The sequence below is a fragment of the Poecilia reticulata genome, chromosome 22, assembly GCF_904066995.2.
Source record: "Poecilia reticulata chromosome 22, P_reticulata-male-v2, whole genome shotgun sequence".
Lineage (NCBI taxonomy): Eukaryota > Metazoa > Chordata > Actinopteri > Cyprinodontiformes > Poeciliidae > Poecilia > Poecilia reticulata.
In genome coordinates, this window is record NC_088851.1 from 17,355,734 (window position 1) to 17,383,385 (window position 27,652).

General features: G+C 39.1%; 2 protein-coding genes across 3 annotated transcripts; one reads left to right on the forward strand and one right to left on the reverse strand.

The window, feature by feature from the left end:
* The first annotated feature begins 931 nt into the window (after positions 1-931).
* On the forward strand, positions 932-7,256 carry ccdc28b (coiled-coil domain containing 28B). Its single transcript, XM_008399482.3, has 6 exons — positions 932-1,183; positions 2,801-3,119; positions 3,204-3,373; positions 3,567-3,721; positions 6,804-6,826; positions 6,960-7,256. The coding sequence occupies exons 2-6, from the start codon at positions 2,884-2,886 to the stop codon at positions 7,012-7,014; spliced, it is 639 nt and encodes a 212-aa protein (XP_008397704.1). The 5' UTR covers positions 932-1,183; positions 2,801-2,883; the 3' UTR covers positions 7,015-7,256.
* A 1,730-nt stretch (positions 7,257-8,986) lies between these two features.
* Positions 8,987-27,094, reverse strand: togaram1 (TOG array regulator of axonemal microtubules 1). 2 transcript variants are annotated; one of them, XM_017302541.2, is made up of 23 exons: positions 26,788-27,094; positions 21,319-22,483; positions 19,658-19,718; positions 17,998-18,126; positions 17,570-17,833; positions 17,218-17,474; positions 16,917-17,140; positions 16,424-16,524; positions 16,178-16,342; positions 15,423-15,497; positions 14,546-14,700; positions 14,280-14,451; positions 13,550-13,786; positions 13,172-13,295; positions 12,957-13,062; positions 12,129-12,364; positions 11,883-12,041; positions 11,633-11,759; positions 11,441-11,556; positions 10,998-11,181; positions 10,664-10,883; positions 10,498-10,584; positions 8,987-10,078 (listed from the first exon to the last, which is right to left on the reverse strand). In XM_017302541.2, exons 2-23 carry the CDS (start codon positions 22,339-22,341, stop codon positions 9,825-9,827), a joined length of 4,476 nt encoding a protein of 1,491 aa, XP_017158030.1. In that variant the 5' UTR covers positions 22,342-22,483; positions 26,788-27,094; the 3' UTR covers positions 8,987-9,824. The 2 variants fall into 2 exon arrangements, with proteins under 2 accessions (XP_017158030.1, XP_008397702.1); XM_008399480.3 differs by having other exon boundaries at positions 26,783-27,094.
* Between the last annotated feature and the right edge of the window lie 558 nt (positions 27,095-27,652).

Here is a 27,652-nt window from a genome sequence, read left to right on the forward strand (position 1 = left end):
TATTGAGGTGCGTCTCTACCAGCTTTGTAGATTTTAAGAAAGACATATTTGGGCCTGTTAGGTTTTAGTAAATGATCCAAACTCAGTCAATCTGATTAGTCCTAAACAGAAGACCTGTGAACAGCAATTTTAAAGTCATGTCACAACTGGATTATGTCTAAATTTTAGGCCATTCAAATGAGCTTCAATCTAAGCCATGCTGTTATAGATTTGGTTGTATGTTTACTATCTTCCTCCTGGAAGATGAATCTCTGTCCCAGCCTCAAGTTTGTTGCATGATCTAGCTGCAGGTTTTCTTCCAGAATTGCCCCATGTTGAGCTCCGTCCATCCTTCCATCAGCTCCGACTAGCTCTGTTAGCTCTGCTGAAGAAAAACAGTCCAACATCGTGATACTGCAACCACCATGACTCATTTTGGAGATTGTCTGTACAGGGAAAATATTCTATAAGCTGTAGATTTTTGTACATGGGACAATAAGCTCAGTTTGGTTTAATTTGACCAGAGTGCCCATAGTGTTCTAGAAAATGCCTGAAGCCTATACTGACATTAAGCCAAACAGAGAAACTATTTATCAAGTAGCTGAATTTTAAAAGTAATTTTTTTGCCCAGGATTTCATCTATGGTTTTCTCAGCAAAAGTGGGTTAACATACTGTGCAGAATTGTAGTTTTCAAATCTTACTGACATTTTTATTTTTGCTTCTTTTGCATAAAATGTGTCTTCACTTTACATTTTTTACTTCTTTGTTTCAGTCAACACACATTTCCCAGTAGAATGTTTAAAGTTTCCGGTTGAAGCGTCACAAAATGTGCAAAACGTTTAAGTGTAAGATCATTTTTCCAAGGTACTGTGAATCAGTCGAGTTTTGGGACCAGGTTAGAGAAAGAACAGCGCCCTCTTGAGTCACCTCATGAGACGGTCGCAGGATTTCGTGCCACACCGGGGCGTGCTGGCCCTTTAAGACGGATATGGACAACAGCTCCTCGGCTCAGCGTCGATGATGTCGCGCGTTACATCTCATCAGTAATTTCACACTTCACAGCTGCTGGACAGATCATTTACCTCCATCGTGATTTCAAGAGGTCAATTAGTACAAAGTGTGCGTTGACGGTTTCGATCACAGAAGGAGGAGAAATGCGACACCGAGCCCAGCCGGCAGGCTCTGTGGTGCGTAATTGATTCGGTAAGTCTTATTTGTGTCAGTCTGTGGATCATAAACCTGTTTACGCGTCTTCTGCCACACCGAACTTACCAGAATTACAACTATCTTTGCTGTTCACACATTGTTTCTCATTTATTATTTTTATAGTCCAGATGTACCGCATAGAAATGAGGATTTCAGCGCACAAAGTTGCCTTTGTTTATTACTAGTGGCCATCTTTGGACCGCACTTGGAGGCGACCTGACATCATCCACTGCGATTAGATGCAGGGCGCGTAGTAAGGTCACAATTCCAGTAATGTAGGCCTGTTTACCATTAAAAAAGCACGCTGTCTCGAACATTAATTAAATTAATCTCAGGCTTTAAGAAATAAATATTAGAAGTTACAACTATAATTTGAAGCCGGCCAAAGGCATAAACGAGCAAAGCAGCTGTGTAGGGTTCCCCCACCAGCAGGGGGCCCCCCAAGAGCCTAAGTCAGGGGTGTCAAACTCCAGTCCTCGAGGGCCGGTGTCCTGCAACTTTTAGAAGTGCCTCTGCTGCACCACACCTGAATAGAATAATTAGGTCATTAGCAAGGCTCTGGAGAACTGAGGAGGTAATTAAGCCATTTGATTCAGGTGTTTTGTACCTGTGGCACATCTAAAAACTGCAGGACAACGGCCCTTCAGGACTGGAGTTTGACACCCCTGGCCTAAGTCTAACATGAGCATTACTTTTTCTTAAAGAGCCCTATGTTTGATAACTTTTAGTCTCTTGTCAGCCAATTTTAATATCCCATCTCTAAAAGCCATAGCAAAATTCATATAAAACATAACAAATATGTTTATAATACTGGTTTTCTTGGAGTTCTGACATGGTGATTCAGATCCTTTTCCTGTGGAGAAAACATAAAACAAATAAGACGTTGTAGTCTTGAATCACATCTCAGCACAGAGAAAACGTGTTGTGGTTTATTAATGGGAATAGTGGGAGTTCCTAATTTTTGACTGGAAAAAAGTACTAATGTTTGTTGGTAGTGGATCTGCTGATCTACAATCAGAGCCAGTCAGGGAAAAATTGGTAAATTTCTGCTTTGGACACTTTTAATCAATATGAATTTGGAGCTGTGGCGAGCTTTGGTAACCTCACAATCCATGTAGCGCAACACAAAAACTTAGCTTGTCTCTGTTCAGATGGACTTTAACCTGTTTATCTAAAAAACACAAAGTGCTCTTAAGCATCGTCCAGATCCTATTAAAGCTCATCTCTGTAGATCATGTTACAGGCTCTTTAAAGTATCCAGTTCTGCAACCAGATGGTTGCATTAAAAAAAAAAGAAATTACAACTGCTGCAGTTTAGCTTTTAAAGATTTTCTCTCATTTTTTGCTATTTATTATAAAAGCATAAACATTCTTGGAGGATTATTTTCTTTGTAAGTAAATAAATAACAAAAAAATTGCATCAACAGAGCCTTTTACCTAAATGCGATTTGAGATTTGCTGGGATGCTTTACTCTTGGCTAATTAAATCATCCCCTAATGTGCAGAGGTAGATTCTTCTTCTGCAGTAGTGATTTTGGCACAGTCCAAGTCCTTCCTATAGGGAAGGGTGGAGGAGGACTGCTGCTCTTCAGCTTCCTACTTTTGTTGTTTCAGGACATCCTGCACACCAGCTGGGCTGTGTGTGTGTGTGTGTGTGTGTTGCCTGCACTGGAAGCAACAAACATAAATGAGCTGTCATGGAAGACAAGCGTAAGAAACGCAGCCCAAAGGTGTCCCTCCCTCAGCCTCCTCCGCCACCCATCAACCCCCGCAAGCTCTCCGTCCTTCCTGCCAGCAAAAGTGCCACCTTCTCCCTCGGCCTGCCGCAGCCCCCCTCCCCCAAGAACAGGAGCAAGTTTAAGAGATCCATAGGAGCGCCGGGACAGCCAAAAGAGGCGTTCACCCCTGTGGTAGCCCCGCCAAAGACAACACGGTTTGCACCTTATTACTTAACCAGTTACACCCAACTTTGGAATCTGAGAAAATGACATGTTTTTTTTTTTTTTTTGTCCATTAGACCACACAGGGAGAAACCCAAGGCTCCACAGCCGGCAGGGCCCAGTAAAGTGGTCCAGTCTCCCCCCCTGCAGCACTCCTTCCTTACAGATGTCTCGGATGTGAGAGAGATGGAAGGAGGCCTCCTGAACCTCCTCAATGACTTCCACTCAGGCAAATTACAGGCGTTCGGTAAGATAACCTCCATGTGGGAGCCCATTAGGGGAATATTCTGTTACAGGCTTAAAAATAACAGCTTTGTCACCTGAATCAGGCTGTAATCAAGAAGAAGCTGTGCAGGCTACTTGAATAATCTGCCGTCATGGAAATACTTCTGACTTTGCTACAAATAAGAGGTCAAGCCGAGTCTCTGTCCGACTTCTAGGAAAGGTTTGCTCCTTTGAGCAGCTGGAACATGTGCGGGAGATGCAGGAGAAGCTGGCGCGGCTGCACTTCAGCCTCGACAGCCACGTGGAGGAGCTTTCCGAGGATCAGAGGAAGGGTGCTTCCGATCTCAACCTGGAGCACCTGCTGTGCAACGTAAGCATGAGTCAGATCAGCAGAGAGTTCAGTTTCAAACCGAGACGTGTGTTTTAGAAAGCCGATTGAGCAAAGCTTGAATCGGAAACGCAAGGAGAACCGAGTTAGTCCAGTCAGTTCTGATATTTTTCGCCCTTACGAATCAAACTCGGGGAAAGATAATCCACGACTTTTACTTTTGCTTAAATCTGAACCCAGTCTCACACCAGCCCTGTGTAGTCTATTTTAGTAGAACTCTAGTCTATTTATCTAGAAAGTTCGCTTCGTTTGGGGAGATGTGAATGTGCAATCGATCTCTGATCCAAACTAATAAAAAGCAATCGCAGCTCAGACTAAAAACCTGGGTCTCTGTTCAATTAATGTGAACTCGGGTGTGGTTCAAATGCTTATGAGGATGCAAACAAATCAGAGAACAGGAAGTGGACTGTAACGCAGGGCATTCTGGTTAAATACACCCGAAGCAAACATTAGCAGGAGAAATGGATTGTAGTGTTTACCAAACACAAAAGAGAAATCCTACAAGTGCTTAAATCTGACGCTACTCCGTCTTTGCTTGTATTTTGTGAAGAGGGAAGTTGCGCTCATGTAGTATTTATTCATTTATTTATTTATTTATTTATTTATTTATTTTTGGATGTTTTTGTTGTTTCCTTCAGTATTTCTTGATGCAGTAAGACGGTAAAGAGGTTTTTCAATTGGTTTGCATCGTTTGACTCGGTGCAGTCTGAAATCAAACGGCACCAGCTGAAAATGTAACAAAAGTTGTAACTTTGATCTCCAATCAAACCGAGTCCACTGGATTATCAGCTCAGCTATAAACCAAATAAAAACTTGGAAGTAAACTGCAAAACGCAAGTAGTTTTGTTACGATTTTATTTGAACAACAGAAAGTAAAGCATAATTGTGAAGCGCATTGAAAAAGGTTTCTTGGAAAACATCAGTGAGCAAATGGCATCCTGGAGGCCACAGAACAGCAGAGTGATCAGGAGAAGTGTAAGGCAGGGTTTCTGTTTAGATTTGACCAAAACTGAGCTTTTTTTTTTTTTACTTGCATGCAAAACGGTTGTCTCCATGCAAATAACAACAAAAACACCCCAAAGGTGTTCCTCCCTCAGCCCCATCCATCACCTGTAAACGCCTGAAAGCTCTCCGTCCAGCCTGCCAGAAAAAGTGCCACCTTTTCCCTCTTTCTCCCGTATACAATTTTTATTTGCTGTTTAATTTACCTTCAACTTCATAATAAGGTATATTCTGTGCTGATTTACCACAAAATACCCACAAAAAACTTAAGTCTTTTAGTCTTTACAACCATAAATCATCAGCTGATTTATTGCTGTGTGAAAAGTTGCTTCAGTTGTATAAATGCATAAAATAAGTAGCATCTGAAATGGCTGCTTAGTGGCCAACATAGAACATAAATGTGTGGAGTAATTTGCATATTTTAATGGCGGTCACAGGGAGGTCTTGACGGAAGCCCTGACCCTTTCAGAAGCTTCAGGCGGCGTAAGCACTCGAAGCAAAGCGCATTCTTCCAAAAGCAGCTGGGAACCTGATCATCTCTAATGTTCAGATAGAATAATCAGACGGCTATGTCTCAACACTTTTTGGAATGGGGAAGAGATAAGCTGCCAGCTAAGACTGACACGTTTGTCTTCCTCATCGCCAATGCCAGAGATGTAAAACCATTTTGTTTTTTCTTTCTTTTTTATCTGATTCTAAAAAAATCCAAATGGTTTTACAACCTCCCTGTGAGCAGTCGGTTTCTAATGTTGGCTTGTTGCTGGGCTCTTCAGGCTGTTTTGACATGTAATCCCACAATGCAATTGAGTTGCTTTTTTCAAAATGCTGTTTTTTTTTTTTCCCTGTTCAAACGTTACTTTAACTGTAAAGAATTGAAATTAGGAATGTATTTCAGTTGGTAAGAATTGTAATAAAAAAAATAATAATGATAATAAAATTACTAAATTTGGATATTAAGTTCAAAAATACTTTATCCCAAAGGGAAGTTAAATGTTGTCATAACTTATCCAAGTATCAAGAGTTGTTGTGGATGGTGATGCAGTGGGTAGGAATTATCAGATATGAAACGACTTTTGGGGCCTCCGACTTTGAAAAATATAATAATCCATTAGCAAAAGCTTCAACAGTAATCAGTCCTTTGGTTCTATTCAGAATTTCACTGGAGATGTATAAAATTGGTTTTCATTTTGGATATTGTCTTCCGTCAATATCCAACTCGGTATCAAGTCTTCTCTTGATGCTGTGTGGTGATGTTGCAGGAAAAAGACTCGACATGCTACAGACTTTGAACAGCTAAGTTTTACTACAATACTGCAGCCAAAGTCAGCGTGACCAAAGGGCGAAGAAATCTTGGCCCAATGGTAGCGAAATCCTCCCGATCTTTGGGCAGCATCTCTCTTTATAAGGCTCTTCCCAACACATACTCCCCAAAGTAAACAAATCACCACATGTATTTATTTTATCTCCATGCCTTCTTTTGGGTCCTGGTGCCGGATTTTTTTTCACGCTTAATGTCTTTTGACCCTTGACCTGACTGCATTCCCAAATTCTCCAGAAAATTCTCCTGTGTTGTCAGACACTACAATATCCAAAATGTACCATCTTGGAGATATTGTAAATTTAATTTAATTTTGTCTGCTGAATAGTTTTCTTTTTAAGCTAGACACAAGACATTTTAGATGGAGAAGAAGGCTGCTGTGGGCATCTGGAGCAGAAAGCTTATTACAAACTGAGGGCAGGTCAAGTGGCTTTTCCACTTTGTAGAAGAAATTTACTTCTACGAAGCTTATTATATGACAAATTGCCTTGCCTTAGAGGAGTATTTTTGGCTGGAGCTGATGGGCTGTTGAGTGGATTTGTGTAGATAAAGGAAGATGATCATATGCTTTTGTAAACGCTGATCAGGTAACAGGAGTTCAGTGGAAACATTGCCTTACAAAGCGCAGGCTGTTATGTAATCTGATCAGATTTAGAAAGGACAGCCCTGAACTACAATATAATGTTTAATTTTTAGCGGTTTAGATTTTTCAGTACTCATCTATTTACTGCTTTGTTTCCACAGCTGGAGGAGCTCAGCACCTCAATGTATCCTTTTCCTTACTGAAAGCTTGTATTTTAATGGCATCACCAGCACCACCCCCTACATTGGAAAGTGTATTTTAATTATGTTTCCACTTCAAAGTGACTCTTTTTGAATCCTTAATGGATCTTTGCTCAGACAAAAGCTCCACTTGGCTGAGAATCAGGACCTTCCCAAGACATCTGGTCCCTGACGGAGCGAGGTGCCCAGAACGTTGACGACGCGCTGATCTTTTCTGAACATCACAAAAAGATAAAAATATCGAAAAGAGCAAGTTACCATGGCATTAAACCAGTTGCCTTAGAAACGGGAGCAGGAAGGTCCAAAGGAGAGGGAGGAGGCCATTTTTGCACTCAGTCAGTGGAGCTGAGAGGACATTCCAATGACTGGATGCAGCAGAGCATTAAATTGGAGCGCAACCAAAAAAAAAAAAAATCAAACGCCTCACTCATAGCACAGAAACATGACCGCAAACTAGTCTGAACTGGAATGTTGGAAAAAAATAAATAAATAAAAAATGCATTTAGGTTTTGAACACTTTCTTGGCAAAAGTGGGTTTGACTGAAAGAAAAAGAAAAAAAATCTAAATTTTCTGTGACAAAAGAAGCACATTCCATGAGCTGTGAATTTACACCGGCACTCGTATGCCATTCAGTGCATGTTGCTTCGTTTCAGACGGCAAGTGCATCTGTACCAGTGTTTAACTGGAAAACATATTTGACCCTTTAAACAGCAGCATGGTGTTTGCAGCAGAGGTTTTAAGGTAGCTTTGCTGTCGGTATCGATGTCTCCCACAGTTTTATATCTATGCTGGAAAACTGATGAGATTTAAGCTAAACTTTGGAGATCTACTGCACATAATGTTTGGTTTTTTATATATATATATTGCTAATGTAATGTTTCAAAATGTAAAATTTGACATTACTTTTCATTATTTATGAGTCAAACTTCAGTTCTTGCTACAAAAACTATAAAAATCTTTGTTTCATACAAGAAAACCTCTGTGGAAAGTATGTACTCTCTGTATAGTGCTATTTCATACAGTGCTATTTCAAAGTGGCAGCTACTTTAATTGTGCAAAATGTATTGAACACTGCAGGTGCATGTCAGTTAATTATAACATAATTGTTACAGTTGAATTGAAAAGGTGAAGCTCTTTTTTTTTTAGATCTATTACATTGTGATAATTTGAGGATTTCAAACAATTAAAACAAGATTTTGAATCGATAAATGTTGGCCCAGTGAAAAGTATGCTAATGTAGTCTATGCACTCGGAGCTCTTATGAGTTACTTCACCTGTGGCTCTAGTGTGTTTTCTTCATCTGAACTATAAATTGGGTGAGTTTGTTGGCCAATCAAGCACAGTGATACCAAACTTATTAAACAAGGTATCGGCACTGTTAACCGTGTTGGTAAGTGCCAACTTCTGAAAAACGAAACCATGTCTCGAAAGCTTGTAGAGTTGTTTATGTTGCTTGTGCAGTTTTCTACCAGTTTTTTTCCCTTCCGCTTAGCTTTCCGTTAGGTTTCATTCAGCAACTTTAGCAATGATACATATTTTTTGTGGACAAAGAGGCATCCTTATTGTTCTTGTGAAGGATGACGATAACTATGGTGGAAAGATGTCAAGTGAGTGTTCTTCCCTATGATTGTGTATCCCTTAGCTTATACTTGAAATATTTCTTTATGTGTACGAGTTTGCTTTTAATTGAGTCATTTTTTTCCCCTTACAGTATAACCAGGCATCTCTTTATATTTTCTTTAATTGAAAGCTTGGACATGTTTTAATTTATTGCAACCCCTCTCTTACAAACTTATTTCAGGGCTGTGGGTCTCCAGTTGTCTTTTCCAACATAACTTTTAAGTTGCTAAGATTCTTCAATTAAGATGTTTGTCATTTTGCATTTAGGGATCATAATTAAAATGTACGTGAAAATATATTCTGTAAAAACAAACAAAAAAACAACTATGGAACTCTCCAACATCATCCAGAATAAAGATGATTTGACTTTAAAAATTGTGTTTTTCCTGGTTATATTTAAATTCATCATACCTGACTAACTGGAATTCAAACAGCACTTATTATTTTGAACTGAAACCAGAATGTGTTTTGACCTTTTTCTAAATATTATGTTAGTCCCTGAAAGAAAAAGTAAAGTTTAGTATTAGGGAAATAAACCGTTTATTTGTAATTTCTTTTCTTTAGTTCACAAATCAGTTAAATATAAATCACCATTTCAGTTAAAAGGCTACTTGAAGACTGGCACGATACAGAGACGGAAACAGAGCCGACTTCTTGCTGTTTCTCAGGCAATCACAGGTGTAAAAACAACTTTTTCCAACCTTAGGTTTCTGTGTACACCCATCCCCCCCACAGAGATTATACAAGGTTGATTCTGTTTAAAAGTCTTGGTCATGCAAACAAAACGGAGTACAAACTCAACACATCATTAATGATTTTCAGACCATTATACATTAGATAAATTATAACCATCAATTTACACCATACTTAAACATTAAGCTAATACTGTGCAAATACACAACTGAGCTGTACAAAAGTATTTCATACCATTTTTTTAATCTCCTGTCACAAATCTTCAAATCATCTGCATGACATTTCAAAAAAAATATCACATCACCTTTGATAAAACATCAAAAATATACACCTTTGGGCTCCCTGTCTTCTTTGTGCATTTCGGTTTTACATTCTGTAATGGTGTCTCCGATTTGTCAACAGTGCGTAATGGAGGAAACGTTGATGATCAGCTACTTTTAAAAGTGCAGAGAGAGCAGGTTGAGAAGGAATAAGACCTGATATCAGTATGTTAACATTCCTGTACCGACGTAAATATCACTAATAAAACAATTGGAACAACCTAAGATGTTACTTTTTCTCATATTGATATAAAAGTGCAGGCACTGTAAGAAACGTAGAACATTTCTTTTGTTTCAAGTAAGATCAGTCTTGATGTTCTTTTTCAACATTTGGATCTTGCTTGTCCTTTATTTTAAGGTCCTCAGAAGCTCGTTTAAACCTTTCTGGACATTAGTAGGCTGGGAGGCAGCGCACTCGTTCAGGCTCGACCCCATTTGGGTGTGAAGGGCTTGGCACAGCTTGGCCGTTGCGGTCCGAACGCTGCCACTCCTGCCGTGGATGCTGCCGCTGTGGGTGGAGGTACCCAGAAGGTGCCACAGTAAGGGCAAGACTTTCTGCTCCACCACCTGAGGCTTGCGAGGATAGAGCTCCTTAACAAGACCTGAAATCAGAAAATATGTTGACAATGAGTGAGACGTTGCATCAATTGGCCTGTTTATAATACTGGTGCAACTCTAAAACAGGGTTTTTTTTTAAATTCAGATATGTTAAGTTCACAACCATTGGATAGACTGGTGACTCAACAGCCGTCCAGCAGACTGTGACCGACACCCTCCACATGAAGGCTGAGCCACTAAATGTCACTGCTAAATGATAATTCAAAGAGTGGAAAGTTCAGTGGAAGGACAAATGGTAGAACAGCTATAACCTTGAGAGGAAAGTCAAGCAAAGCCCATTCACATTAGAGGAAAAAAAGCCTTCATCGTCAAAAGTAATAAAAATATATACATAAAATATATCATTCTGCCTGATTGTAATTTGTTGAGAGGTACATATAATATGCATCATGTCAAACATTACCTGCAACCTTTTCGATGAGATCCACCTTAGCTTTGCCACTTAAAAACTGGGCCTTGGTGCAGAAAGGTTGAAGAAGAAGAGTATTATCTGTGCAAGTAAAAGAAAAAGCACTATAGCAGAGCGCCACTTAATCAGAAAGTACGCTGCAAATGTTTAAAAGAATTACCAAAATTCAAAATAAGTGCATTCAGAGCTCCGATAGCAGCAGAATAGATGGCGTTATTCTTGGAGTTGAGGTGATTGTCCACAATTGCTGGCACCAGGATGTTAACCACTTGGGACAAGCTGTCCTTCAGCAAATGGGTTATTTTCTGCAGAGACTCCAGGGCGTAAAGGTTAACCTTGCTGTTGGACTCCTGCAGTCTGGCTTTAAAGGCATCAAACACCTAAAATACAACAAAAGCAAAAGGCAACAGTGAAACAGACTTACTAAACATTCACAATGGCTTTCATTTCAACAATCATTTTTACGGAGTGAAGAAATTATTTATTGCACTAACCGGAAATATACTATTGACGACCATGTTGGGGTTGTGTTCACAGTCAGCCACTAGCTGATCAATGCCTTTGATCCGCTCTCTGAAGTCCTTTGAACCCAGCAGACCTGAGATCTGCTTTATGTATTCGTTTTTGTCGGCGATACTCTGTGTCTGAAGTTTACAGCCGTAATGGCTGTTCGACTCCCTGCAGTTAGAAAATACAAAGCTTAATTAAACACTGTTGGCAGTAAAATTTGTTCCGATGCATCTTCTGATGTTTGATATCCAGTTCCTAGCAAAACTATTCACACCACTTGGATTACTCATGCAGCAACACAGACAAATGAAAGCGATAAGTCATAAGTTAGCACAGTTGTCAATAGTCACAAAGAAGACAAAGCAAACCACTGTGCTCTGTACAGATGAGACCAAAATGCAACTTTTGCTAAGCCTTGCATTCTCACCTGTTGGTCTGGTTGAGTTGCTCTCCATTGAGAGATGAAGCCCTGACTGTCCCGCTGCCTGGGAGCGAGCGTCTTCCTCTGGCTGACTGAGATTCTTGGGGCATCTCACCGAGACCCTAAAGCCACAGCAATCATAAGGTTAGGTGACATCTACCAAAGATTAGAAAGTCAGTAAGTAAATAAAATGCATACCTTTGTCCTGAGAGTCAAGACAGTGTCTCTGACAGTTTGCAGGTCTTTGGTGGGAATATATTTTTCCAGGTTCTTGTCAAAGTCAGGGTGAGATGACAGAAATAGCAGCATTCGACGACCAAAGTACCTGTGGCCAAAAAAACACAATGATTATACCATTTAAGATCTTGGGTGTGACAAACGCCAAAGTTACACTTGCGCACGTTAATTTAAAATGTGACACGATGAAACATTACAACTTTGTACATACCTGGCCTCCTGGGAGGAGTCTTGTGCAAGTTTGGTGATGGTGGGTAAAATTCTTTCTGTAAGATCTTTACCTCCAGACAGGAGGCGGGCAGCTCCAACCTTCTCTAACAGATTGGCCAGATGCTGAGCAGTGCACTTTCTCACCACTGGGTTAAGGTGGCTGTCAGAAAGAGAGAAAAACGAATTCAGCAATCAAAGGTGTATAGATTTTATGTGAAATGAATTTTTACCCTGTTTTCATTCGAACCTGATTCCTCCAGAAAGCAAAGCACCAATGCCACGGGTTGGAGTGCAGTGCTGCACCATGCAGTCCAGCGCTCCGTCGACATCCTGCCTGATGAAAGTGTTACTCTCCCCGGCCTTCTGCAGCAGCGCTTTAACTGTCCCCTCAAGCTCTTGGTCCATTAGTCTCTGCAGGTGTGTGTACAGGTCGCCAAGGGTACACACTGCCACCCTGGAAACCCCTGAGCGCAGGTTCTTCACCTGATTGGTGAAAACAGGAAGTAGTTTATTATAATCTCTGTCACTACATGTTCAAGATTTGTTAAATTGTCAGAGCAGTTTGTTTTTTTTATCACCAATAGATGGCAGAAAAGCAGCAGCTAATAGTAATTTGTCGGGGATTGCTGCATAAGTAATACATTCGTAGTATGTAGCACTTTGAAAACAATGAAACAACCATCAAGCAATACTGTCACAACATCACCAAACTGTGAATAAAGATGAGGAAAAGAAACAGGAAACCTGAATTTATTTGACTTTTTCTGTGAGCATTGGACATTTCGATTATGATAGAGTTAAATTTTAGAGACGCAAAATGTCGGCTTTGTCAATATCTGAATTAGCATATTAATGTAGCACCTTGCAAAAGTAACCACACCCAAGTTTCCATGAAATACAACAAAGATAGTAGTTTTAATTTGACAAAGTATGAAAAGGCGCAAGAGTTTTGAATACTTTTCCCAAGCATTGTAATCTGCTGTGTGACTGGTTCAGGTAAAACATGCCTCAGTGGTTCTCAAATCCAAATCTCAGCTTTCAAATATTAATTTGTCAAACGGTTGAGCGTTGCTACCTCTTGGATGAGACACAGACAAACTTCATGAAGTCTGCCTTGAAGTGTGTCTGCATGGTTGTAAGCAAGAGAGCGCAGGAACATCAGACCCTCAATCTTCTTCTCCCTGAAAAATATTAAGGAATTGCAGTCTGACTTTTTGTACATTCTTCGTGATTTATCAAAGTAATAATACCTCAGATTAATAAATGCTGACAATGAAAGTTTTCTCTCACCAGTCCTCTGAATTCAGGAGGTTGAAACTCTGAGTCAGCACCAGGTCGGGCTTTGAAAAGGGACAGAGCTCCGAAGGAGCAGACAGATTTTTCTTGTTTCTTAAAGTGGCGTGGCACAACTCATCTAAAACGATGCAAAGAAAAAACAGACAGATTTTAACACATTTTATAATTCCATAATCCTGGAAAAAAAAGGAGTCATTTTGGGCAGCTAAACATCTAATTATCAACTTTATTTATGAAAGTACTACTTTATTTATAAAGAAAGCTTCCAGGTGATGTTAAATAGGAATTGGCATCACAACAGGTGAAAGTAAAGTAAAACAACTTCGATCTCCAATGATAAGCGGTGTTTGTTTGCTTTTTTGATTCACTGACCTGAACTGTGGGACAGCGACGGTCGGGTTCTGCTCAAGCTAGGTGCCCTTCTAAGGCGGGACACATTTTTTGAGTTGGGAGGTAATGTAGGGGGGCTGGGAAGGTGGGGTGTGGTTGAGGTTTTTACTGGACTTTGAGGTTCTGGTGGACTGGCTGGACTGGTGGCACTGATGGAAGATTCATCAGAGAGAAGATCTGACTTGGTGGATATCAGAGTGTTGCCGTTGAAACGCCAATCTACAGAAGATTAATAAAAAGAAAAAATATCAGAATCACAGAACACAGAAGGAAAAAAATATTATAAATTACTATAATTATTCAAACCCCTTGGACTTTTTTATATTTTGCCACATTTCAACAAACCTTGATGTATTTTATTGGGATTTTTGTAGATCAAAACCTATTTAACAATTAAAATGGTCCAATGAAAATCCAGAATTAAACCCAAATAAAAATCTGTAGCGGAGACTTGAGAAGACTTCGTTCTCCATCACATCTTGATGATAAAAATGTCAATATTTCCAGTCTAGATGTCGCCAGCTAATGGAGAAATATCCCAAACTAGGCTGAGGATAGTAACTAACAGCAGCGAAAGATGGCTGAACAGAAATGCCCACCACACTTTTCAGATCCTTATTTGTTAATAATTGTGAAAACGCTGGGGATTTGAAGTAGTATTATGTGAACATTCCTAATGGGTATGAATACTTTAGAAGGCACTGTATCTTACCATTGATGATTAATTCTTCATTTCCTTCTGTGGGTGAATCAGACAACATTTGTCGGACGCGATGGCGAATCTTGTCTCTTGTTTCGTCCCCTCTACCTGACAGTTCCTCAAATTGCTCCAGATTCTGCGCTCTTGTCTTGTCCCGGCCCCTCCTGACAATTCTCATAATTTCCTGCACATTTTGTGGGTAGAAAGCACCCGTGTCATAAATCACCTGGGAATGATTGATGCACTACGAATCAACGCCGAACAAGAGTGTGACTAACTTTGGGCTCTTCGGGATGTGAGCTGTCATCGCCATCTAGTTGACGGCTGTAGATGCCTGCTAAAGGATCAGTGGGAGGTTTGGCAGCCAAATCCCCCTGCTCAAGTAACAGTGCGGCTCCTGGACGGTTGGAGGATACTGTAGTGCCACACATGCCTTAAAAGCATGAGGGAAAGCCATTAGCATTGCTCAACAAAACACTGAAATAACACATTTACAGCTGGAAGGGTTGAGATATTTTCAAAATAAATAAAATGATATCATTTTTGCTTGATGTAAAGGAAGCATAATGTGTTTATGTTATATGTTTTTGCATAAAAATTACTTTTTCTAAAAAAAAAGAGAGAAAAAGATATGACCAAAACTGAAACTAAGACTGTTGTCTTCCAAAAATGGCTATAGATATGAAAATCCTGAATCAAACAGTAAGAGGACAAAATCTTGTTTTAAAGCCTGAATGGTATAAAGTATCTGCAAGTTGTTAGAATTAGCTGAACCTTGAAGATTTTCCATGCATTTCAATGGGGAAAGTTTTTACAAGAGGTTCTACATTTTAAAAAGAATTAGTTTTTCAGAATCTCTTTCTCACAGTTTATTCAACGTCACATGCTGTTTTTATTTTAATTATGTAAAGCACTTTGAAATGCCTTGCTGCTGAAATGTGCTATACAAATAAAATTTGATTGATTGATTGATTGATTGATAAAGTTATTATTAGCAGAAGCTAAGCACACCCTACAACTCAATGTTTTAGTGGTTGAATGGCTGAAATGGCACAGATTATTCAAAGTAGTAATGTGACTAATAATGAGAAAAACATGTTACACAATTCAACCAATAAAATGTAATTGTATTGTTACACTAAATTAAATACTGACCTTTCCCTATCACTCCTTCAAGTACAGAAATGTCTGCACCAGGTGAATTCCTACAGCTGTTGGTGCTCTGGGACCCTATAAATTACAAGAAATAGTTTCACATTAAAAGAATATTTAAAGCTTAGGTGGAGGCGCAGTTGAAACCAGAAGTTTACATACACTGAATAAAAAGACACACTCAATAAAATATTTCTCTTGGTGCCATCTATTTTAGGAAGTGTCCCAGTTCCTCCACAGCATGATGCTGCGACCCCCCATATGTTACAGTGAGGACGGTACAAGCGTCCCGGTTTTTCCTCCAATTGTTAGGATGGTCATTATGGCCAAACAGTTCCAACTTAGTTTCATCAGACCACAGGATATGTCGCCATCTTCAAGCATCGGTAAATTGTTTCTAAAGATGAACCAGACTTGTGGGTCTCCACAAGACTCTTCTCTGATTACTTGGCTGATTTCTTTTTGACTTTATCACTGAGTCAAAAAACAAAGCGGTGACTCCAATTAACTGAAATGTATCAGTAACCCTATCAGAAATCTCCAAAGTCATGACACCATCAGCTGGGCTTTCCCTCATTCTGTACATAAACTATCTTTCATTACTGTGTCATTTAGTAGATACTCTGTATTCTAAATAATCTAGAAAAAGAGAAGATATTTGGTCTGCAAGTGTCTTTTTCTTCACTTTATGTAAACTTAAGAGTTTCGACTGTATATCCAGGAAAAAAATAAAAGCAATTTTATCACTGCTAGCTGACCTTTGACAATCTTCAAAGCTCTGATGGGTTTGCGGACCACTGCTCTGACCAGCGGAGGAGACAGTGCCACTTTCTCTTCCTCTGTTTTCATCGTTCCGTTGCAATAATTAACTTTTTGTCCAACGACACCCACCTCAGATGATAGGTCATTTCTCCGGCACATTCCTTGCAAAGACGTGAACCAAAGTCAGAAAAAAAGACAGACGCAAATAAGACTAAACATAAAACATTAATTGTTTTCCATACCTTGAAGGCTGCTGAAATCCATGGACACGGACGACCGTAGTTTTGCAGAAGGCACTCTTACAATCTGTTGTTTCATTACAGAAGGGGCAGAGCTTCTGGGACTGTTGATAAATATGACAAGTGAGCGCTTATGCAGGGAAACTGCATTGTGACATTTTCTTTTACTAAATTAGTAAGTACCAAGAACCTTCTCAACATTCCAGCATATGCATGTGTAAAAGCATCAGCTTTCCAAAAACTTGGTTAATCACAGTTAAAACAATATTTACTAAGTGTGGCAATTAGTTTTTTGCACAGGTCAGGGTTTGTTCTTTGGTTCAATAAATGAGATCAGCATTGGACAAGTTATGTTTGTGTTATTTTAACTGTATGTGATGATCCAAAACCTTTAAATTTGACAAAAAAACTGAAAAAGAAGAAATATTTATGGAAACAAATACTTTTTACAGATGTCTAACAAACTTTATTTAAAAAAAAACTGGAGATCCCTGACCTTGTTTTAATGTTGCTGAAGTTGGAGTTGGCAGCTGAACTCAGACTTGAGAGTCCGCTCTCGCTGGCTGAGCTGGTAAGCACCGGAGACGTTTGTAATGGTGAATCCAGCCTCAGGTCGACCTGCACGGCTGAGTCGGGGCTGTCAGGATCTGGACTGCTGAGGCTCACTTTGGCCCTCTTCTTGGCAGCGCTGTTTCGCAAGGAGCGCAGAGAGTTCAGCATCTGTAAGTGGCAAACAAAATTAGCAAACCAACAAAACTGCTCAACACAAGGGTTTACATTAATACACATTTTCTGACCTCCTGCATGTCCAGAGGCTCTTCATCCTGAGGAACTTGCCAGGGGCTGATGCTGTCAAAGTCCAGGTTAAGTTTACTGTCTGGCTGCTGGTTGGCTGGAGTGTTTGATCTCTGGTCGTCATGAGAATGGGCTTGCACCGGTGAGATGGTGAAGGTTGCCCTGGTGTTGCTCAGAGCTCGCCTGAACGATGAGGTGGAAGAGGAACTCACGAGGGAGGTTCGAAGAGGCCTAGGAGACTGCACACTGAAGAGTTCTCCTACGACAGCAAGGGCAAAAAGCAAGTTAGCCTAAAAAGAGACAAAAGCTACAACAGTTTCCATTTCACACACTAAAGTTATTTTACTAAATTACCCTTTGCTGTCTCTTCTTTCTCTCTCCGAGGGCTTGTTCCATGCTGCTGAGGGCTGGTCTCTCGTTTGTTGGGCCAGGTGTTGGACATGGAGAGGGAAGAGTCTGCATGATGGCGGGACAGTGTTGGAGTTAGCATGCCCCCTGTGCATGTAGCCAGAGGGTAGGAAGGCAGAAGAAAGGAGCCGGGTGCGGAAGCATTGGAGGGAAGAGAGAAAGTTCGCTCGACACTGGGATTCCTCGAGAGCACACGTCCTTTGGGTGCCACTATGAGATATTACATTAAAAAAACCAAACCAATTAATACTTGTGAACTGCTTGACAATCAGCATGGTGTGGATTGTTGTCAGCAACTCAATCATGTAAATTTATGCAATCATGTATTTTCACTTAACTATTGCTGGGAGACACCCTAGAAAATAACTGCTTACCAACATCTGGGTCAGAGATGTTTGTGTTTTTAAAGATATCTGTGTCCAAGTTGAGGCTCCCACTTCTTCTGAGACCTGCAGGGGTTTCCCTCCTTCTGGGAGACAGGGGCTTCTGTGGCTCAGCAGAACCTGTCGCAGGTATATTTAACTTATTTTCAGTAAATAACCTCTAACATTTAATAAATCAATTGGTATAAAAAGTGATCAGCGGAAACAGGCTGTAATATAAAGTCTGAATCCCATTTTTTCCATCCCCGTCCCTTGACACTTAAGGCAGTGGTAAAATATCTCACAAAAACGAGAGCCTTCTTTTACAAGTTTATAGATAAGTGTGTTTCATTGTTGAAAATAAGCAAACATTTGTCACCCAATATACCCATAAATGTCAAGTTAACTTTCCCCTTAATTAGGATTGCTAGACTGCTTTTTAGTCTCATTGAGGACTAACAAAAATATGAACCAAGTGTAACTTTGGAACTAATATCTACTTCTAATATTCTTCAAAAATATTTGGATTTTTGGAATTGCATAGGCAATGTATTAACATTTAAACATTTAAAATATGGTATTAACTTGCATAAAATCAGCCAAATCTGAAGTATACTGATCATTTTGTGCAAGTATATGTAAATGAAAAATTTTACACACTTATTACCTTTACTTCTCACTAACATAATAGTTCAAAATACTTGCAAAACTAGATATTAGATTGTTTTTGTATAGACAGTCTATTTAAAGAAGTATAAGTAGTGCAAACTATGCAAACACAACTTTTTTGGCTCGTTGGAAGAACTGAAACTATGTTAAACAGTACACAGCCATGCATCAAATGACTTAAAGTAAATTATTTCTAAATGAAAAATGCATTTTTATGCTTATTAACAATAATGAAAAGTGATAACATTGAAATATTGAAACACATCAAACTAAACATAACAACGTATTTATTGTGCCATTAAAATATATAAACTTTTCTGATTGTATTTCATACTGTGATGCTGGTTTTCATTTAGATAAATTTAAGGCTTTCTGATTTTTTTGAAAACTACTGTCATATTTACAACTGAGTAATAAATAGCTTTTTAATTTACTTAATTGCCAAAGAAGGGTAAATATAAGTATTTTTAAACTTCTTAAATTCAGGTCTGTCCTACAGTACTGGGTATTTGCAATGACATCACAAAAAGTGTCCACTGGCCATCTAGTGACTTTTTAGGATTTAATATTATGATCACTTAATTTACAATATTTCATGACATTTTCAGACCAAGCAGAAACTCTGTTCAAAGCACAGCTGCTTCCCCTTCATTTATAAGTGTGCCCCTGAAAATCTATAAGAGTCACACAGCCATGCAAAATAGTAAAATGAGAATTTAGCCCAGAGTCTCTTTTTGCATAGACAAGTATAACTAGTTCAAACTATAGCAAATACAACTTTTTGCAGACTTGCCCAGACATCTCACTGGGCATGTCTGGAGCCCAGTGAGAATCTTATCTACCAAGCAGCTTGGTACTCATCCTAAAGCTTTCGATGGCATATGGATCGGTGACTCCTTCCCAGTAAAACCTTCTCTATGAGCAAAGCTGCAGCTGACCATGATGACCAGTCTTGGTGCACTCATAGGAAATGAAAAGGAGAAGAAAAAGTATTGGCACTTACTGAAACTTGGTATGTAGATCTCTGCCTTCTTGGGAAGCGAGCTGGAGTCCCCCTTTGAAAACTATGGATATGCAGAAATGTCATTATTTTAACAGCAGCAACAATACCAGATCGAGTTCAAGTAATTAGCTTAAAGGTTCCTCAAACATAACAACGGCCTTGGTGTAAATATATTCTCTAGACCGAATATATGTGTAGTTCAGGTAAGAGATGATATAATCTGTACAATTATTTTTTCTTGTCACTGAAAAGCATTGTTCATGTACATAAGGTATGAAAAATAACCACAAATAACATACTCTCTAACATTTTTATGAATTTGTACTTAACTCCACTATGTCTAAGTTATTCCCACTAAATACGATCTGAAAAACACTCACAGCAGAGCACTTGGCTGTGTGACTGGAATCAACTGCACAAAATTAAACAAGCCATGTTTTACAAGCGTGACCCTGTGATATTACCAATTATGTTTCACGGTTCTGTCGATAAGTATGCCGTGTGTTACAGGTGTTGCTTGGAAACCTGCGCCAGTGTAAACACAAGCTTTTTCCAAATGAGTCTAAGCTGGAACATTGCTGTCAAAACTAAATATGGCATACCACAGCAAGCACACATTTTTAGATGAGCTACAGTGGCAAATCAAGTTCTTTTGTTAGCTCCTGCAATATTATTACCTGCTTTAATAAAAAATAAACAAAATGAGGAAGAATGAGGGGGCTTACTCTAAAAACAGTTTCTGCTCACCTTTAGAGAAACAGCGTCATGGTGCAACAAAATGAGTCATTATTTCCACCTAATGTAGTTTCAGGGACTTTGCAAAGCTACAACTGTTTATTTCTATTTATCCCAATTATTTGAAGATACATTTCTATTGTTTTCGACAAATAAATAGCTTTAGGGAAATGGAGGCAATATTATGACTCATACCCAAAGAGGATCAACAAAATAAGATTCAGCCCTCCCTCACTGCTGCTGCGCTCCATCCATACTGCACCATGACAAATAGCTGCTATATTTAGGAAAATTTTACCCTCAAACTGTCTCTGAGGAAAGTGCAACCACTAACCCTTTATTGTTGCTTGTTTGGATTATTTGGATGTGAAAGTCAGGAAAAGAATCTGAAAACAATATTTTCACAAAGCTAAATGCAGGGAATCACATTTCAGCAAATCGACATTATATTTTCTCCAAAACAAAAGGCACACAAGAGAGAAAAAAAAACACAGGTTTCCTAACATCTCAGCTTAAACATCACATTTTATTTATTAACATACAAACTAGGAGTGAAAAGGTGTCCAGTTTCAAAATCACAGCAATTTTCTATCATACTATCGCTATAGTTTAAAGTACTTTTAATGAAAAGAAAAAATAAAATTGCCATAGAGGAAAAAGAACAAACAGACTATCGGAGCAGATAGCCCTACTAACTAAAGAGCTACTATGCAAAAATAAAATAAAACTAATGAAATTACTACCAAATATAATTTGTTTATTCTTTTGCTTATTTATATCTGTGTCAAAGTTACAAGTAAATGTTATAGATGATTTCATTACAAATGCAAAAATTGTTTTGCTTTATTGTTTTGCCAAAAACAGCAGTTAGCTGGGCTGACATAGCTGAACATATAAAACACTGAGAAAAGTACGGCAGCGCTCACCTGTTCAAGGCTCTTCCCGTTAGGTGTGGTGCTTTGCTGCAGCTCGTTATCGGTCGACGTCTCCCAGGGCAGCTTGTTCTTCCCTTTGCCTGCGCTCACAATCCTCCTCTGAAACATTGGATCGTCAGTGAGGGAGCCTAAGCTGCCATAGCCGGACAGTAGATCACTGTCGTGCTCTGTCCTGTAGCTCCTGGCGCTGCTCGTCCGTCCCCCGTTTATCACCCAGTCCAGATCGGCACCAGAAACTTGCTGTCCAGTGGACCACTGTCCGGGTTTGGGCACCACCAGGCCATACTCCACAATCCCCTCTGAGGTCAGCTTTGGAAGGATGCGCCTCGCTCGTCTTGCATGCACAGCTGCCATCAGACCTTCAGCGTCCTCATTAAGCTCAACCATGTCCAAAGCTTTCATTAATGGCTGCTTCTTTCCTGTGTCAAGGTAATGGTCAAAAACAGCGAATAACTCCAAAGCAGCATGGCGGACCTTCTTTTTGTTGTCCGCAAGATAAGGTGCCACCTCGTAGCATAACTTGGGGATATTGAACTCTTTCCTAGGATGAGTGAGCATAGCTGCCATGACGATGTTCAGGACGTCTTCCCGGACCCTGGAGTTCTTGTGTTTCAAGTTGCCGATTATAAGGTCCAATACTTGTTGCGGTGGAGTAGTTTTCATCAGCTGCTGAAACACATTATGGTATTCATTTCTGGTGACAGCACGGGTGTCACCGAGGGCCTTCAGGGCAACAAAAACTATATGTTTCAAAAATCTGTCAACGCCAGTCTCCAGCTTCTGTATCAGCAGGTTTAAAACCTGTAAGGTGCCATGTAGCACCTTAAAATTACTGTCATCTAGAAGTCGGGGAAGAAAATTTATGAACTCCTCAACATTCCCAGGTGGGACTGATTTAATGTCCACTTCTGAGAGGATACATTTAAGCTTTTCCACCCCGTTTGTGCGATTCTGGTAATTCTTTGAGTCCAGAAGCTGGTCATGTATCTCCTGGGAGATTAATCCAGGTATCATTATTGGCGGATTTATGGATTGTCAAATTTGAGAATCCAAAAAGGAAAACAGATTCCAGCGAGGACAATAATGTTCCTCCCCTTTACTCTGTGGTTTCATCTTGAGCAGCTGATGATGGAGAACTGAGGTCCTGTTGGTCGGTCTATAAATGCAACACACAGGATTAAGAAAATTAAGAAAAGAAATGAACCACAAAAGTTGAAAAGAAGCAAACCAACACAGTGGAAAACACCACAACAAAATCCTGACACTTATCTTGATGATTCAATCAGGCCAGAACATTATCAAAAGGTAGAGAAGGGCAATATTTTAAATTTCAATCATCATCGCAGTTGCATTGAATTGCTTGGATGCATTCATTGGTTGGATATTATATTTCAGGTACCGTGTTTTCAAACTCTGCATGCCAATAATATCTGGCTAGTTTGAGGGACTCTAACTGCCCTTGATGTCCACATCAGATGTGCAATATGTTATTTCTTTCTGTTTTATTATTTTTTCTTTAATAGTACTTTCAATTTGAAAGTACTTGAAATAGTACTTTCAAATAGTACAATTTGAAAGTACTATTAAGCAAACAAAAAAATGATTTGATTGTAAAAAAAAAAAAAAAAAAGAAAGTTTAATATGCACTTATTATTTTAGATCTCCAGTGTGTGGTGGCTTGATTCATCTTGAAAATGTATTTCGAGTTAAAAAAAAAACAGACAAAAAAACAAAGACACACAAAGTGATAGCAATGCCTACCAACATGAAGGCTTCATATACTAAAACATTTAACGGAAAAGTTATTTTTAAACATTAAATGTTTGCTTTAAGAGTCGGAGGAAAAAGTCTTTTTAAACATTGATGGACAAATATGTGCACATTATTGGAGTAACAAAGGGATGGAATTCTTTAATTAGTGTGCTTGCTTCTGTTATGTTACCGTATTGTCAATTAAACAGGGAAATAAATATAGAACAACCAGTTTCTTAATCCCGCCTAAAACAAATGATCATAACATGTAAGATAAAAATTGATCTTAGGTACATTTAATGTTCATCAATTACCAATTTAGTATAAATTATTTTTACATTAATTATTACTTTTTTATTTTACGCATTTTTAAAGAGGATTGTTGTTGTTGATAAATAATACAAACAACAAGAAAAGACAAAAAAGGTGATATTTTTATTGAAAAAATCTTTAACTTTAAGAGTATGCCTCTTCTTTTTTAAACATTTCTTCTTAAATCAAGCTGTTTTAAGAAACTTTTTGTTTGGCTTGGTAAGTTTACATGACCATTTATGTAAAGAAAAATCTGATGTTTTCTTTATTGCTATTATTATTTTCCTCAAGATTTCTCAAAATCCTTCGTGTAACTTAGACGTTTTCTAAATTATTGTCATGTTTTAGGACAAATGTGTGTCTGTTGTCAATCAATCAATCAATCAAATTTTATTTGTATAGCACATTTCAGCAGCAAGGCATCTCAAAGCGCTTTACACAACCAAAACAAAAACAGAAATAAACAGTGAGAAAGAGAGAAAATTAAAAAACAAATAAAAATAAAAAAATAAAAAAAAACTCCCTTACCAGAGGACGCCGCCGTCCCACACAGAATTTAACTAACTTATAGTTAGAGGAGTCTGCCCTCCCGCGGACTTTAACTGGTTCCATTCCATTTCCATTCCACTTTAATTTTCATCGTTTTCCACCCTCATTTTTCACTTTCTTCCCCATACATAAAAGAAAGAAGAAAAAAAAAAAAAAAAAAAAAAAAAAAAAAAAAAAAAAAAATTAAAAACATTAAAGACATAAAAACATGGAAGACATCAAAACCCGCACTCTAACCCTAATTTAGCCATAAGCAACTCTAAACAGGTGGGTTTTAAGTTGAGATTTAAAGGCACCCAGTGTTTCAGCTGTTTTACAGTTTTCTGGAAGTTTGTTCCAAATCTGTGGTGCGTAGAAACTGAATGCTGCTTCTCCTCGTCTGGTTCTGGTTCTGGGGATGCAGAGCAGACCAGAACCAGAAGATCTGAGGGGTCTAGATGGTTGGTACAGTAATAACAGATCTTTAAGGTATTGTGGTGCTAAACCGTTCAGAGATTTATAAACTAACATCAGTATTTTAAAGTCTATTCTCTGAGCTACAGGGAGCCAGTGTAGGGACTTTAAAACTGGTGTTATGTGCTCTATCTTCCTGGTTTTAGTGAGAACCCGAGCAGCAGCATTCTGGATCAGCTGCAGCTGTTTGATTGATTTATTAGTCAGACCTGTGAAGACGCTGTTGCAGTAATCAATGCGGCTAAAGATAAATGCATGGATGAGTTTCTCTAGATCGTGCTGAGACATAAGTCCTCTAATCCTAGAGATGTTCTTCAGGTGATAGAAGGCCGACTTTGTGACTGTCTTAATGTGGCTCTGAAGGTTCAGGTCAGAGTCCATCACTACTCCCAGGTTTCGGGCCTGATCGCTGGTTTTTAGTTGTAATAACTGAAGCTGTGCATTGATTCTAGTTCGTTCCTCTTTAGGTCCAAAGATAATAACTTCAGTTTTGTTTCTGTTTAGCTGGAGAAAGTTTTGGCACATCCACACATTGATCTGTTCTAAGCATCTATTCAGTGATTGGATGGGTTCAGAGTCACCTGGTGACATCGTGATGTAGAGCTGTGTATCATCCGCATAATTGTGGTAGCTAATCCTATGTCCTGTTATAATCTTTGCCAGTGGGAGCATATAAATATTGAAAAGAAGGGGTCCTAGGATTGAACCTTGGGGTACCCCACATGTGACCTTTGACCTCTCTGATGAGAAGTTTCCAATTGAAACAAAGAAATCCCTGTTCTTTATGTAAGATTCAAACCAGTTGAGCACTGGACCGGAGAGTCCGACCCAACTCTCCAGTCGATTCAGTAAAATGTCGTGGTCAACAGTGTCGAAAGCTGCACTGAGGTCCAACAGAACCAGCACTGTGGTTCTCCCACAGTCTGTATTTATATGGATGTCATTGAACACTTTTACAAGGGCCGACTCCGTGCTGTGGTGAGCACGAAAACCAGACTGGAAGGAGTCAAAGCAGTTTGTTATTGTTAGGAAGTTATTTAATTGCTTAAAAACAGCTTTTTCAATAATTTTGCTGATGAATGGGAGGTTGGAGATCGGCCTGTAATTCTGCAGTAGGGATTTGTCTAGATTGTTCTTTTTTATAAGTGGTTTGATAACTGCTGTTTTCAAAGCCTGGGGGAAAACACCTGAAGAGAGCGATGAGTTTACTATTTGGATCAGATCATTAGCAACAACAGGCAGGACTTTCTTAAAGAAATGTGTGGGTAGGACATCCAGACAGCAGGAACTGGAGCTTAATTGACTTATAATTTCTTCTAGGGTTTTATAATTTAGTAGTAGAAATTGGGTCATTTTTCCTGCATTTGTTTTGTTTGGGCCCAGCATTAGTACTGTCTTTGGAGTGGATGAGCAGATTAATCCTCTGATCTTTTGAATTTTCTCTGAAAAGAAACTGGAAAACTTGTTGCAGGCGGCAATAGATTGAAGTTCAGGTGGTAACGTCATTGGAGGATTTGTGAGCCTGTCAACAGTGGCGAATAAAGCTCGAGCATTGTTAATGTTTTTGTTTATGACATCTGCAAAGAAAGCTTCTCTCGCATGTTTCAGTGTTGTGTGATAGTTACGTAGTCTTTCCTTGTAGATGTCATAATAAACGTGCAGTTGACCTTTACGCCATTTCCGTTCGGCCCTACGGCAGAGTTGTCTTGCAGATTGAACTACTTGTGCATTTCTCCATGGAGATTTCTTCCTACCAGTCACAACCTTCACTTTAGTGGGGGCAATGTAATCAATGATATCTGAAAGTTTGCACTGAAAATCATCCACCAACTTATCTACGTCACTATAACTTAAGAGTGAGGAAGAAGAGTAGATTTGATTAAATGTTTCTGCTGTGTTTTCTGTGAAAGTACGTTTTGTGATAGTAGCTGTTTGTTCAAGTGGGTTAACAGATAAAGAACTGTCAAAGAAAACAGCAAAATGATCAGACAGGCACCACGGGAACAGTACAGGCTTTAACACATGGAAGCAGGCTTTAACCAAAAACCCACAATATTGTCCCGTTAAGGCATGAAGGATCCTGCTAAATTTTAAAAAATGAACACAAACACTTGTGGCTCTGGGTAGCTACGGAGCGCAGTGGTTGAAACACTGTTTGCTGCTAATGTATCTAATTACACATAGCCAGTTTAACATTATGTACTTACAAATGCCTCTAGTGGAGGACTTACCCGCTTTATGCTAAGTAATAAATGTTTTACTACATGTTACCGTTACCCAGGGTCATCAGTTAGCACCGAAGCAAAGCGTAGCTAACATGCCACTCCGCTTAATTTGACCGTGTTAGGTGCGGAGTATCTGGGCGAGCAAAGTTAGAAAGAAAACAGACCTTACATTTCTGCTGGCCCTCCTCCTCTTCGTTAACCCAACGCAAAACTATCTACTGCTTCGACGTCCAGCCTCTTCGTGTCATGCTGCAGCGGCGACAGTTCTGTTAGTAAATGTGGATATTTCCTCCGCTGGCTGAAGAGTTGAATGTTTGGAAGCTATGAAGGTATCCAGCCTTAGAGGAGCCCACACACACACACACAATCACACATACACACACCGAGGCAGCAAAATGGCGAATGCATGTCGCAAACTGAGTGCTTCCATGGTGACGCGAGTTGGAGTCCTGGCTCCTCCAGGCGGAAGCATCATCATCATCATCGTCATCACCATAACAGAGCTACAGAAGGATGAAGATCAAAAGGAGCACAGTTAGGCAATGGAAACGAAACACGAGAGAGAGAGAGAGAGAGAGAGAGAGAGACAGAGAGAAAAAGTTCTTATTTAGAAAATAAAAGAAAAATGCGGATTTATTTAAAGTTCAACCCTCAAATTTCTACGTTTTAACTGGTAGACCTGATTATGAGTTAATTAATTACCTAATGATTAGGTTTATCAGTTAATTTAATGATAAACATTTAATTGCACACTTTCTGCCACTCTGATTTGTTTTTCACATTAATTTCTTTTAGTTTACATATTTGGTCATAGCAAATATTCTACTACTAAACCAAATTCTTGAAGATTAAAATGTATGCGGGTGATGGGTGGTAAAATATTTGCACTGCGAAAAAAACAAAATTATTTTTTAAATAATTTGTTTGTGATTATAAAATTTGATCTTACTAATACAAATAGAAATAGTTCTTTAAATGTTAGTTTAGGCCTGGTTTTTCGTAAGCATTTAAATCGGAACCATATTTAAATGTCG